The sequence below is a fragment of the Kogia breviceps genome, chromosome 2 (genome assembly GCF_026419965.1).
Source record: "Kogia breviceps isolate mKogBre1 chromosome 2, mKogBre1 haplotype 1, whole genome shotgun sequence".
NCBI lineage: Eukaryota > Metazoa > Chordata > Mammalia > Artiodactyla > Physeteridae > Kogia > Kogia breviceps.
The window spans coordinates 71,334,744-71,350,408 of NC_081311.1; the positions used below are offsets into that span (position 1 = coordinate 71,334,744).

Here is a 15,665-nt window from a genome sequence, read left to right on the forward strand (position 1 = left end):
TAGCCACTAGCCACCAGTGGCTGTTAGGCACTTAGGATGTGGCCAGTCCAAGTTGAGATATGTTGTAAGTATAAAATACAGACTGGATTTTGGCGGCGTAGTGTGAAAAAAGAATGTAAAATATCTCAAATTTTTCTTATCAATTACATGTTAAAATAATACTTTGAATATATGGGTTACAAAAAATACATTATTTTAAAATAATATATTAATTAATTATTACATAATTATTTTCACCAGTTTCATTTTGCCTTTTTTAATGTGGTTACTAGAAAATCTTAAGTTACTTACATGGCTCACATTATATTTCTAACGAACAGCATTGCTGTAGAAAATGTCATGTCAATCATTATCCAGGCAGCCAAATCACTATCTTTGCTTAATAGATAGGTCTATTCCAGACTTTCTTTTCCACGATTCCTTGGAAACTACATGTAGTTGCTCGCTTATCATGTGACTTAGCAGTGCCTGTGTATGACTTGGGAATAGTCTGTTTTACACATAGACACAAGAAGGATCACACAATGTCATACCTAGTACCACTCAGAAAAAAGGTTTAGACTATCAACATGTATGGAAACCATTGCCTTTGTTATAAAATGTTGCATTCATCATTTAAAAAAATAATTTTTACCATTATAAAGGTTATATTACTTTATGGATCTTTACCTCTGAGCTTTGTAAATGAATGTTACATATGAAATAAGTGTTAATGATGAAAGCCTAACTGTTTGCTGTAGTAAACATTAAGTTATGCTTTTACTGCTTTAACTGATAACACTGTATACTATGCATGCGTATTAGAATAAGAAACATACTTTACTGATTCTTCTATTTTATTACTGTTGAAAATACAGTTAACATAACTCAGAGTTATAGCATGCTGTACTTGTTTTATTGCAAATTTTAAGACGTATATAAAAGACAGCAAACTCCTACTTAAGCTAAGAGATCGACACAGAGATTATGTTTTAATCTCATGTAATTTAATATAAGTGCTATATGTAGTATACTTTGAAATATTACTCAGTATTTTTAATATCAAGCATTTTTAAAATAACCTTCTAGATATGAGCTTGAATATTGAAAATTCTCAAAATTACATATTTTAAATTTCAGACGATCAGCAGTAAGATTGTAATTGCATCTGTTATAAATATGGTAGCTAAGCAATAAAACATTTATTTGATCATTACAGAAATAGTCTCTTGTAAAACAACAGTTTTGTCTTAATATTTAGGAAACCAGAATTCGGGCAATGGATAAGGATAAAAAGAAAAGAATCCATAATTTCTCTGTCATCAACCCTGTTGCTGGACAGGCTACAACTCATATTTTTGCAGCTGACAACAGAGAAGATCTTCAGAAGTGGATGGAAGCCTTCTGGCAGCATCTCTTTGATCTTAGTAAGTTGACGTTTGGATTTTCTAGTAGTATATTCATGTAGCATGAAAGGATGTACATAGCAATCTAAATATTAAGATTATATTATAATTGTATAGTTTGTATCAATAATTTGTTATGCTCTTGAATAAAATGGTAGTATATCATCAGTGCATTGATGCTTTTTTCTCTCAATCTTTCCCCAGTGCATGACTGATCATAGTATAGTATACCTTTGAATTCCGAGTATACTTACCTGTTACTTTTAAGTTCTTCTGGTCCCTAAAACAACTAGACCACATTTTTTCAAAATATTCGGTCAAACTACTTAAGGCAGTGTGTTTGATCAAAGGGATAATAAGCTACATGAGGAGTAAAAAAACTTCTCTAGGGTAGTGATGATCATAAAATATTGAAATGTTAAAAAGGAAATTCATTTTTATGTAGGCTTCTGTTAACTCTCAATTCATTATTATATCATTTTGGACATCATCCAAAGAGATTTTTTTTTTAACTGCACATATGGTTTTTCATTTTCAATAATACGGTTCAATGGCATGGATTATAAAAAAATATGATAGTAACATAATAGAGTCCTAGTATGTAAAATTTGTGAAGTTCTAATATTCTCAATTTAAGGATGAATTTTATCAACAGGAAAATATTGAAATTGTATATTGAAGAGGTAGACTATTTATAATGGCTGTTTCTAAGCAAATTAAGCCTACTGTAGATTCAATCAGAATTTTATGTCTTTAGAATACTTTTCTACACAACTGAAAAGTAGAGCCATTTCCAAACAATAGAAAGTTATTTCTGCAACTCCTAGAAATAATCCTGGAGATATTTTAGGACATCTTAGGAGCTGTTACCAAGAACTCTAAAAACAGTTAATATCTACAGTCCTCAGATTAATTTTTATAAGCCTTCTCTGATCCATGGCCTCGTCAGTTATTACACTGATGGTTGAGGAGGGGGAAGAAAAGGGATCTAAATTTATTGATTACCTACCATATACCATATGGCTTCATTTATTTTTCATAACAACCCAGTGAGGTAGAAATTTTTTCCCACTGCTCTAAAGATGAAAAAATTGAGTTCTGAAAAGGTTACAGGTTTATTGCAGAGAACCAGAGGACTCCCTCCATGGCTTTCTTGGATTCTTTAGAATTTGTTTTCCTTAAGTACTGTCCTTTGGCACTCAGTAGATATTTAAATATTTGTTCCAGGCTTATTAGCATGCGCTACATTCCTTTATTTTAAAATTTCAGAAATGATTCTGGCATTTTATAATTTTTATGTAGACAAAAACAGGAAGGAGGAGTAAAGGAAGGTAAAAATGCCAGACAGAATATTATAGTCTGGATATCAACTGCTATTAGATGATCTCATGTTTTCATTCCCCAAATTATGTGAAATAATTTATCATGCTAAAAGAGGGACTTAGAGGGATAAGAATCTCATGACGTTTTTATACCGTCAAAGTAATAAGAAAGTGATGACGACTAGGTTCTCAGGTCTGGCTACTTTTTTAGTATTTAATGCTTTGGGGATAAAATCTGCCAATCTAATTTTTAAAGTATAAATTCTATTACATTTGCTGTTTAGAATTCATTGTGTAAGATATGAAGGTATGAAGCAAAGATGGAAGGGTTTATACTATCCTGAAGATTGACTTGTACTTTAAAATTTTTACCCTCCTAGTGATAAGTGTAGCCTCTTATGATCTTAGGTGAAATATGATGTGTAGAACAAAGTAGAGGATAGATATCCAGGGCAGAATAAAGTAACAGTAATTTAATACTTAGAACAAATTTCAGTTATTTAACTTAGCTTAAGAGCATAAAATCTGGGCTTCCCTGGTGGCGCAGTGGTTGAGAATCCGCCTGACAATGCAGGGGACACGGGTTCGTGCCCTGGTCCGGGAAGATCCCACATGCCGCAGAGCGGCTGGGCCCGTGAGCCATGGCCACTGAGCCTGTGCTTCCGGAGCCTGCGCTCCGCAACGGGAGAGGCCACAACAGTGTGAGGCCCGCATACCGGGGAAAAAAAAAAAAAAAGAGCATAAAATCATGAGGGTGAGATAACTGGAAATCATGAGAAAACACTAATGGAACCTGGTGTGTTTAGCCTGTGGAAGAACAGCCTAAGGAGTGAAGGTTGGGAGGCAAGGGGGAGGTAATAGCTAATTTTTAATATTTGAGAGCTAACAAACATGTAAAAGAGGAATGACACTTGCTTTGGATGATCAAATAGGGTAGAGCTAGGAATGATGAGTCAAAGATAAAATTTTTTCAAATACTTAATAATAGAAATACTGAGTTAAATAAGCAGCTTAACTTGACTGGGAACACTGTAACAATAAATATGGTGGGAAACGTCTTCAATATACAGATTTTATGTGAGCAGAATGTATCCATTTAATATTTCATATTGGGCCTTTATTTTTATGTTAGCATATTAGTATTACATTTACCTGTGCATGGTAAAATTTATTTACTGGTAAAATAAATGTTTAATTGTAACATCTTGACCAATGAACATACCACATTTATACCTGTGACTCTGTAATACATGGGATCATGTGGCTTTATATTCCAGTTTTCAACATGATTAGTATTCTATCAGTTTAACAATGAAAAGCTTTCATCTATCAATATAGAAAAAAATACTGCACTATATAACTTGTCTAAGGTTTGACAGAATTGTTTGCTGGTTTAAAGTGTTTCATTACTTTCCCACTAGATAAGGCCTTTTTTTTCCTGCCCCCAAGAAGGAAAGGCTGGCTTTTACATATTCATCTAAAAAAGTAGAAAGGAGGAATAAGTTATCAGATCTCAGATCCTACTAGATTTAAATTCTACAGAGCAACCTTTGAGGCCTCAAACTCAAGATTTTATGCCCTTTATAAATTGCTGTGTGAGTTATTTTGAAATTTTTACCATATTCTATACTTAGCATTGTAATAAAACATACTGAAAGGTTTTTTTTCATGTTTCTTAACTATGTTTTTATGTTTCTAAGCATACTGAAAGGTTTTTTAAATGTCTCTTAACTATCAGGTGGTGGATTTTAAATTTATGCATATATTACCTTATTAACATGACAATAAATTAGACTTAAAACAACAAAAATAGATAATTTGACTAAACATGAAGTATCTTTAATTTTTAAGCCATGGAAAATATGTTGGATATTGAATATGGAGGTTGAGAATTAATAAGAGAGAAATATAGATCATAAATCAGTATAAAAAGGCACGTGTATATTACATTTACTTTTCTGCTAATGTAAGATAGAATATAAGAATGGTAAACCTCCATAACTTACTTTTATCATGAATATATAGACACATAGTTTCTAGCACAGCTGTTACCCAGCGTGCAGGTCCACAATAAAGACGGAAAGGTTACGTTTTTTTTACACCCACTCAGGAGAAATAAATCTGAGAATTTTATTTTGAGATGAACATAGTAAAACATAATTACAGGAAAAATTAATGTTGTCCACACTTTTAAATTTTAACTTAATTGAAACAACTTATTCAAGAGTATTTTTATTATTATTCTGAATGCCTAATGGCTTTATTTAAAGTGTCCTTCCTAAAACAGATTAGATCCAGTTAGAATTTTGAGTGATCTGTCTTTATAGTAACAGGTTTTTATATACCCTAACTAAAATGAAAATACAACATTTTTCTAGTTTCCTGATTTTTGAAAGGACATGATGATCATCTTAAGAGATCATTTTTATGTAAGCAATTCTTATTTCTTAATTAAAATTTTCAAAGTTAAAATCATTTTTGAGAACCACTTCTCCTTACGTTTTTTTCTACTTCCTTCTAGGTAACTATATTTCAGTTAATTTTTACCTTTCAACTGTCTTAAATACTGGATGTTTTTATTTAATATTTAAAATGAGAGAATTTATAGAAACCTTTGCTTTAAACAGAGATTTTAGTTATTGACCATCTAGTGAAGTAGTGTAGTATTTAATAGCCTACAGATCTTAGCTTAGTATCTGTTCCTAGAGATTTATATTTAAAATAAAGTACTTTTATGCCTAGACTTAGACTTTGAAATTATGGGAAGTACTAGGATTTTATAGCTTCTTTAAGATAATGCTTTATAAATTCACTTACTTTTCACAGCAAAAAATGTGTTAATATATGTTGAAAATTAAATAGACATCTTCACATTTATGTTTTAAACTAGCCTGCCTTTTTATTTCTTAGGCCAATGGAAGCATTGTTGTGAAGAACTTATGAAAATTGAGAGTATGTCACCACGGAAACCACCTTTGTTCTTGACAAAAGAGGCAACCTCAGTCTACCATGATATGAGTAAGTGGGGTTTGTCTTTTCTAAGCTGCAGGGTAACAAAAACAACATTGTCCTTACTCAAGCAGCTTATTCTGTTGACATTAAAATGCTAAAATTTTCAGGGCACAGTCAAAATGAATGAAAAAAGACTATGATTATAGTCTAAGGAACTCATGTTTAATAGATGAATTAATACAAAATTAATGAATACACATTTTTCATAGTTTGAATGCTTAAGATCAAACAAAAATGTTAAGGTTTCAAAATGAATAAGGGTGCACTGAAAATAAATATTAGCTGAGTAGCTGATGAAAATTCTGAAATGTAAGCTTGAGATTCTAAAATATAATTATGTTCAGTAATTTTTTTCCATATTTTATTAAATTTGTTTTAAAGTAGCATTGATAAATGAATATTAATAAATAGACCCTTTCATCTCAGGCCAAAAAATTGGTTAAGTTTAATACTTTGGAAAATTTTAAATTTCTAGACTCATTAGTATTCCATTTTCCCACACTTTGAAGGGTATTTGTCTTTGTGGGATTGCCTCAGTGAATAGTGTTGTGAACAAGCACAAGTCAGAGCTAAATTCTAGTGTATTTTTCCACCAGTGTCCCTGCACTTACATATACCTTAAAATGTTGGATTTAACATGAAACATTTGAGTTTACACATTTGAATATATCGTGTAAGAGACGTTTATCTGTGTTCTGTTTTTCCCAAGGATCATAACCAAAGTGGTATTAGGGCTTCACTCTGTTTCGATGGGGTTTTTTTTTGGATTTTTCCCCTGTTACAGAGACTGCTGGTCTACAGGAAAGAATACTAATCCAGTTACATTTTCCCAGTTTACATATCAGGGTTTTATAAGAGGGAATCCACTCTTACCTAGAAGTCAGAATAGATTTTAAATCCAACAAAAGATATTTTATAAATACTTACCTGTAGAATTCAAAAAAATTCTGATGCAGCTCCACTCTTTTGAAAGCTGGATTTTACACATTTGTTTAGGAATATCTTTAAGAGTGTGTGTGTGTGTGTGTGTGTGTGTGTGTGTGTGTGTGTGTGTGCATGCAGTGCACAGTACATGATCTCCTTATTTTTTGGTTCCATTAGTTTGGTTATTTTTTTAAGTAAACACATTAAAAAAAAAACACTTGCTTATCCTAGTCTGTTTTTGATAACTATTTTAGATAACATATTGTAATAACTTTCTTGGGCAAAGCATATACTGCTTTTGAATTTTTTTCCATGTATTTTTTCTTAAAATTATTACAGGGATTGATTCACCTATAAAACTTGAAAGTTTAACTGATATAATACAAAAAAAAATTGAACAGACAAATGGAGAGTTCCTTATTGGTCAGCATGAAGAATTCTCACCACCTCCTTGGGCCACACTCTTTGATGGTAATCACCAAGTTGTCATCAAGAAAAAGGTATTCTCTCCTGCAAGCAAGGAGTTACATGATGGGAAAGGGAAAAAGAGACGAGCTCCCCTTCCTCCTTCTGGTAAAGCTGCATTCAGCTTAAAAACACAGAGCAACACAGATCAATTGGTTAAGGACAACTGGGAAAAAAAAAGTGTGTCTCAGCCCTCGCCTTTGGATACCAAATTATCAACCCTAACACATCACTTACAGAAACCAGTGGCTGCTCCTCGAAAACTTCTTCCTGCCAGGAAAAATTGTTTAACTGATGGTGAGCACACAGACACTAAAACCAATTTTGAAGCCAAGCCAGTGCCAGCTCCACGGCAGAAATCTATCAAAGACATTTTGGACCCTAGATCATGGTTGTAGGCACACGTGTAGAAAACCCTTAATGTCTAAGACATTTAACAAAATCTGTAACTGTGAGGCTTAATTCAGAAGCACTATAGACGTAGTAATATGTAATTATGTAGGTAAATATGACAGTGATTTACATCAATAATTAATAAGCTATTAGGTGTAAAAAATGTTTCATAATGAAGAAATGGATTTCTCTAGCAGTGTGCAGGAGGCAGTTTCTAGACAATATCCCAATTGTTGGAAGGGTTAATTTATTCCTAAGTTAGTACCAGGCAGTGAACAAGCACTAGGCGGAAGAAAGCATTAAAATTTCTTTGGGGAGGGATTGTCTAGTAATTTAAAATGTTTTAAATAAGAGCCATATTCTCACTGTGAGGATTTTAATACTAATGGAATGTTTCAAAAGTTTTATTCAAACCACAAATTATAGAATCCACCCAAGAAAATTTCTTCTTAGCATTCTGGAATTCTCATCTAATGGTGCACTGGCTCTCATCTATTGTTTAACTCACTAGTTAACTCAGTGACCTTTCAGATTCCTGAGATAAATTTTGGAATATTAAATTCTTCATTTTTAAAGGGAATATGTAACGTGCTGTTCAAAGTTGTTTCCTTGATGAGCCCTGAAATCCTGTTGACATTAACTCTCATAAGTAAAGCAAAACATTTTTTAGTTTAAGGAACAGGTAGATGAAATGTACTTTACTTCCACTTTTCTATGCATGGTACTAATTTCTATTGTGACATTGGCATTTGGGGAAGTGAGTAGCTGATTAACACCTTAAGATTCATTCAGTACTTATTTAAAAAGCAGGTGGCCGATCCAAATATCAGAAAAGTTGGCCATGATAATAATTTTCAGAATTAATCCATCTAAAAAATTTTAATTAGATTTCCTTTTTCTAGTAAGGGTTCATGTCTGCTACTGATATTTGTTATTAAAAGTCATACTCTTACAATAATGACATTGGAATCATTTCCATAGGAGGTAATTTCCATAGCAACTAATCATAGTGACACAAACAAGATTATGAAATCAAGTGATGAATAAATAGCAACAGAATGAATACCTCAAAGGAACAAAAAAATCCATTTTCTTAATAATTATGCTTCTTATAAACAACAGCTAGACAATTTAAAACATCTAATCAGAATTTCTAAGTAAAATAAAACAGTTTCCATAAGGTGTCAGCAACAGCACTAAAAATCTCAAATCACACTGAACCCTAAATGTCATTGCAACAAATGAAAATATAAGAATTAAATTACTGCCCTGTGTATAATCTCTAGAGATCTTTTTAAAGCTTGTAAGAACTCTGTTTGGATCAGAACTACATTATTTCAAAGTAAAATGAACACTTGACAAAAAATAACATTAATTTAAATGGAGGCTTTCATTATTTTTAGATAGCAGAGTCTTTTTTCATTTATGTAGAATGATGTAACTGCCAGGTTACTTTTGTGTTTACCCAGGACTCCTAGTAAGAATTGGAACTCAAGGGAGTAATGATACAAAAGGTCTCTTGTGACTGGCGACACCAGGATAGACATAGCATTTGATGAGAAGGAAATCCTATATGCTTGCCTGATAGAATTTAGAGACAATCAAGTGTATGAAAACCAAAAAAGGTAGGATTAATTTGTTTTTTCTAACTAGAAGGCTCTCGTAAATCTCAGTTGTGATTGCCAATTCAATAAATGACATTAAAAATCTAATGGATATTATTTTTGTTTATTTTTTAAACCTCACTGCTGTTTTTGACAGCATTTTGACTGTCGTTGCCACTAAATTATTGAGCTAGAAGATGCTGCAGGAAAAATTGTTTCTGAAACTGGCATCTTAAGCATTCTTGTTTTTTTTTTTTTTTTTTTTTTAGTTAAAGCCTTCCTTAGAACAAACCAGTGTTAAAACTTCCAAATTATATTCTTGTCATTTCTCTTTATGTGTATTATATCAAGAAGGTTTTAAGTTGTACAGGAAACAGAATTTGTTCTTAGAGAAATTACCTAGCATTTGTGCCTTTAGTGGGCACTTTGAAACAAGCCTGAAGCCCATCTTCCTAGAAACATTTAGGCGAAGTCTGACCAAGGACCACCTCCCCTCAAAATTATTTAGGCTGTTTCTGGGGTCCCATCTTACTGTATGTTACAAAACCTTTAAAATCCAGCTGTAGTCTTCAGCTGTACTTCTTTTGACATGGTACTCATTAGATGTTAGTTCTCCCCACTCTCCACTCCCCTCGAAAGGTATAATAAAAAGTTAAGGATCCTTCCCTCCTTCCCTCCCTCTCTCCCTTCCTTCCACAGTTAAACAAAAATCTAAAAATACTAAGTTAAACACTTTGTCAAGGAGTTTGTCAAAAGAACTATTTGTTTTCTTATTTCCTAAACCGGAAGTTTATGACAAAGAAAAATATACCATGTAATAAAAACATTTCAGCTTTTTATGAGCTGGCTTTTTACATTCCTTGTTTGTCCTTTTCATTTGTTTCTTGATATATGAAGACTATAAACTTGAAAGAAGGAGTTAGCTGTCAGATCTTGATAATAATGTTATAATTGGAGATACATAATAGAAAGAATAGGTATTTTATTATAATTCAGATGATCTGATAATAATATCTTAGAAAATTACATTTTAAGCTCTGGGATATAAATTACTTAAAACATCATTAAGATAGTATTTTAATTGCTACAAAGTAATGAGCATTTTATTTAAACATCTTGCAAGGACAAAGAAAGCATTTTGTTATTATAAATGCACACCTCCTAAGGTAAACAGTCTTTAAAAATATCAGGCATGCCAACTCTTGGTTAGTTTTGTTAAATCCTCCCTAACTGTCTGCAGTGCCCCCCTGACTTCTTTTAAATGGACGTGCATGTATGTGGAAAACTAAATCCATTTATTATAAATGCCTTATCTTTACCCTTTAGGTTCCTACTAAATGTATTTTACCGGGTACTGTTTATTAAAATGGAAGCTGCCTTGATTTAGAGACAGTTCATGTAAGGTAGGTTAAGCAGTCAAGTATTTCTTTAGGCTTATGTTCAGCTCCTCAGCCACCTACTGAGAAGTTAATTAATTCAGTACAAAATGAAAGTATAGGGCAGTTTGGTGCAGTTTATGTTAAATGCCATTTGAATGTAATCACCTGTGTTACCTTGAACGAGGAACAGCCATACTAGATAGAGATAGAATGCTGCACCATGAGCAAGAGAACTGCTTTGGCAGGAAAAATATCTGTCCCTGTGGTTAGAATTTATCAAAACTCATTGTCTTTTTAAAGAGTGAATTATTGAACAGTAATTAAATTGTAACTGATGACCATTTATATTCTCATAGTTGTCTTTGGTGTTCTATTAGTCTTAAACTACAATGTAGATAGAGTTGACTTTTTGCATTTACATTTCAAAGACATTACTATTTGTAAATGTTTACATGTTTATGTATAACTGCTTCATTGCTAATAATAGTTATAATAAAAATGGTTTATTCTGTATCATGCATATTCTAAATTAATACTAGAAAAGTGTTACCTTTGAATTTTTAAGAGATGAGATTTCAGTTGAAAATATGGTCAAATATGTTATTTTCTATGACATACTTGTATCATTGGCATTGTTTATAATTTTTATTTTTTAATTAAATGCGGGTCAAGCTTCTGGGTTAAAAGGATTATATCATGGATACATATATATTTTTAAGTATTAGAGATTGATAAGGAAGCCAAGGTCATGTGACTAAAACTTCTATATTTTAGAAGAAGTGATTCATGAAAACATTTTCTAGATTTTTCCTTTAGGTACCCCCTCTGGGCTAAAGACTGATAGAAGTAAACAGTGTTGTGAAATCAGGTTAAACAGAGAAAGACATACTACCCAGCAGCTGGTGCTAATTATTGTAAGACTAATATTCAATAGCCTTGGTATAACTTACATTTATTACAATGTTGTATATAATCCTCTTACACTGTATTCTTCTGAAAATCCATTGATGTAACCTTAGTTTTTGGGTTAGTGGTGCATAATTTCCCCAGAGCTTAAGTTACTCTGATAATAAATTAGGGACCTAGGATACTTAGTTGCTGTTAGCCACAAGGAGACTCATTTTAATGCACCTCCCTCAGTACTTAATTTATTCCCTTGGAGCACCTCAGGGAAGAGGGAGAGAAATGAGCAATCCTGGCTCAAATATATTATTTCAGCATTTTACTTATAAATCTGTAGTGTGACCAGAAATATTTAACATTCCTTTTTAGAAGAAACGTCCCTTTCTCTAAGAAGAGAGGACTGCTAATCAATGTGCTCAGATAAGCAAAATACCTTAAGGTTCAAATAACATAAGTTTAACCATTAAAGAAATATTAACATTTTTATTTATCTCAAGATCAGAAAAAATACCAATCCTGGCCTGTTTGATAGGCAAAGTCATTCCAAATCTTGCTAAAATTGTGTTTTAAATTGCAGCAATTTGCTTTGAGAGAGTGGTAATCTCTTAATGTAACTAGTAAAGGAGAGATACATTGAAAAGATCTTATATATACATAATTATGCTGTATCATAAATATGTTGCAAGATATCAAAATAGATCATTTTGCTGAAAATGAATACTTTTCTGAGTGTTGTATCAAGATATATTTTATTTTTGTTTACTCAAAAGAAGACACATTTTTTTGTGTGAATGGATATATTTTTGTTGGATTTAGCCAACTAAGAAACATATTTTCAACTTAATTAGTTGCAGCAATTTTAATTTTACCTTAAAGGGGAGAAAACGTATCAAGAGTTATCCATCTATTCACCTTAAGTATTAAAACATATGTTTTATATTTATTACATATAAAAGTAGAAGTGTATACATACATATACGTACATGTGCCCTGTCAAATCTTCAATCCAGATATTTTCAATTAATTTTAAAAGATTCTTTTAAAATATGCTGCCATTGCTAGCAGAGTCAAAGCCCAAACCTCTTTCCACAGTTCACAGGAAACATCACAATCCAGCTTCGACTGCCATACCCTTCTAGGAGCTTTCCTCTTATGGCTCTCATCTTTTGGACATTGCCTCAACAATCTCTGCTGTTTCTACTTGCTCTTCATTTCTTATGCTGTCCTCTCTGCCTAGAATATCTTTTCTGCTCCTCTTCTTCATGCATTCTCCTCTCAACCCACAGTCAGCAAATTTTATTCATTCTTCAAAATTGTAGCACCACTAAATTCACAAAGACTTTGTACCCTCCTCAACCTCTCCATCTAGGTGGAATTATACTTCTTCCTTGTGCTTTATATGTACCTCTATTTATAGCCTAAGTCCTTGTTTGTATTTTTGTATTCCCTTATGTATTAATTTTATGAATTTGTTGTTCCTGCATAACAAATTACCATCAACTTAGAACAACACCCTTTCGTTATCTCACATTTCTTTGGAATAGAAGTGTGGATGGGCTTCAATGGGTTCTCTTCTTAGGATCCCACAAGGCTTATATCGTGGTGTCAGCCAGGTTAGGCTCTAATCTGGAGACTCTGGGAAAATCCGCTTCCAGTCTTTTTCAGGTTGTCAGCAAAATTCAGTTTCTCATGCTTGTTGATTGGCCAGGGGTCACTCTCCTAGAGACCACGCTCCAGTCCTTGTATGTGGCCTCCTCAATCTTCAAAGCCAGTAACAGCTCATTTTAAACCTGGCACATCCAAATTCTCCTTAAGGAGGATTTGAATGTGTCTGACTTTCCTATCCACAATCAGCCTTTTAAGGGCTCATGTGATTAGATGTAGCCCACCAGGATAATCTCCCTTTTGATTAATTCAAGGTCCACTGATCAGTAACCTTAATTACATCTGTAAAAATCTCTTTTGACTATAATGTAACATAGTCGTAGGCATGATATCATATTCATAGGGCAGGAAATCTTGGCGGCCATTTAAAAATTCTGCCGCCTACTGCAAGTTAGATTTTTCAAGGGCAGGGAGCATGTCTTATTTGACTTTTAACCCTGCATAATAGTAATGAGGGAGGATTATTGTATATTTATTATGTGTAAGGTATTGTGCTAAGCACATGAATTAACTCATTTAATCCTTAAAATAGTCCTCCTAGTAACCCCACTAAACAAATGTAATGTAGGAGACTTGCCTGGGTCACACTGCATGGTAGTTAAGAGTGTGATTTCTGGAGTTAGACCTTGATTAAATTCTAGCTCTGCCATGACCTAGCTGTGTGATGGGGTGGGTTTTTTTTAACCTCATCTAAGTTTGGGGGTTTCTTTGTTTTTGTTTTTTTTTTAATCTTTAAGCTAGAAATAGTACTTACCTCATAGGATAGTTGTGATTACTCAATAAGATAATGCATGTAACACATAGCCCAGGGCCTTCAATTGTTTTTACGACCTGACATGTAGCATGAAACAAATGTAGAAAGAAAGGAATGAGAAAATACAGCTGATATATATGTGTGTGATATGTGTATATACATACATATATATTCTTAAAAGAAATTATAACCCTTGTCCCATTTTTATTTTTTGCTTGATGAGAATATACTGGAATTACAGTACATAAGAATTTAAGAGATACCTAAAATATGTCCATATACTCACTGTCCTAATATAAGAACCCTATGTTATGCACTCTTGGGGTTTATAAGATTAAGAAGAATACTTATTCCAGAGAAGTTCACATTGTAGTTGGTGGGATCAACTGTATTAGAGAATATCGATATGGATTACTGCTTAAACTTGCCTCCTGTATATATAACATAAATATATCTGTATACAGATATTTAAAACAATCCCTACCTACCATCAGTGAACTTAAAAATTTAGTTGAAAAGATTAAATAATACATAAAATAACAGTGGGCAATATAAAAGAACAGTCAGTGTAACACAATTAAGCTTCTGATTTTAAGTGCTATGAGAGATCCATGAGCGGTATGAGAAATTTTTTTTTTTTTTTTTTGCGGTGTGCGGGCCTCTCACTGTTGTGGCCTCTCCCGTTGCGGAGCACAGGCTCTGGACACGCAGGCTTAGCGCAGTGGCCATGGCTCACGGGCCCAGCCGCTCCGCGGCATGTGGGATCTTCCCGTACCGGGGCACAAACCCGTGTCCCCTGCATCGGCAGGCAGACTCTCAACCACTGCGCCACCGGGGAAGCCGCTGTATGAGAACTTTTAAACAGCAATTTTTCGACAAGAGCAAAAGGCCTTGTATCTTTTTACTACTAAAATGATGAATTAAGCAGTGCAAAATTATATACTATGAATATCTTTGCTGTGAGAACAAGTCATAATAGGAAGATTTTTCAAATCTAGGGGAAATAAGTGAAATAGAAGTCAATTTATCCAACAGGCTCCTGGAGGAGTTTAATTTTATACCATTCAAATTTAAGAGAGATTAGTTGTCATGGAAGTTGGTGGAAAGGAATGGATTGGATAGGCAGTTAGCCTATTGTTAAGAATCAACGGGCAGATTAGCATGGCTGAAGTAAAAGTGGCAGTAGGGGAAAGGCAGGGTATGTTGGACCACGGGCAAGACCTTAATGCCAGTCCAAAAAAATAAGTTAAACTAAGCAGTAGTTGACAACAGGGCTAGAGTTGGCAGAGTTAGTGGAAAGAGCACATAGCTTATGAATCGGGAGAATTGGATTCTAGTCCCTGGTTTACAATTAACTAGCCATCTTGCCTTGGGTAAGCTATTATTTACTCAAGCTAATCTAGAGAGCCCTAGGTTCCTGAGTTGATGCCCTTAGAGGCTGCAAGCAATGGGGGTGTTACCAAGTGAGTGAGTCTCTGGTGCTCCCTCTTCTAAATCTCCTAAATCAGCTAGAGCAGCTCCAAGTTGATCTGTTTAATTTTAAACCCCATGAGGTAGTATTATAATAGCCACCGTTTTACAGATGAGCATTTGAGGCACAGAACAGTTAAGTAACTTGCCCAAGGTCTCATGGTGAATGAGACAGGATTTGAAAGTAATCAGTCATCATCCAAAGTGAGTGATCAACCTCCTCATTGTACTAGAACCTCTAATAAACATGAAATAACAAACATTGAGAGCAAGTTTTGCTAGACTAGCCTGAAAACTCCTTTTCCCTAGTGATGTGATCACTTGGAGTATCTCTTTGTATTAAAGCCCCCAATGAAAATCGATTTCATTCACAGTTACATCCAGCCTGT

General features: G+C 33.5%; 1 protein-coding gene across 6 annotated transcripts in view; it reads left to right on the forward strand.

Annotated features, from left to right (window-relative positions):
- The window catches only part of RTKN2 (rhotekin 2), an 85,677-nt gene extending 73,586 nt beyond the window's left edge, over positions 1–12,091 (forward strand). For 3 of the 6 annotated variants that reach the window (XM_067025542.1, XM_067025541.1, XM_067025543.1), the window contains 3 exons: positions 1,241–1,406; positions 5,618–5,725; positions 6,983–7,601. In XM_067025542.1, the coding sequence (XP_066881643.1) occupies positions 1,241–1,406; positions 5,618–5,725; positions 6,983–7,506 (798 nt within the window). In that variant the 3' untranslated portion in view covers positions 7,507–7,601. Of the gene's footprint in view, positions 1–1,240; positions 1,407–5,617; positions 5,726–6,982; positions 8,862–8,970 lie in introns of those variants that run through there. The other 3 variants (XR_010838962.1, XM_059055282.2, XM_059055281.2) reach the window with 3 other exon arrangements.
- Positions 12,092–15,665: the final 3,574 nt, after the last annotated feature.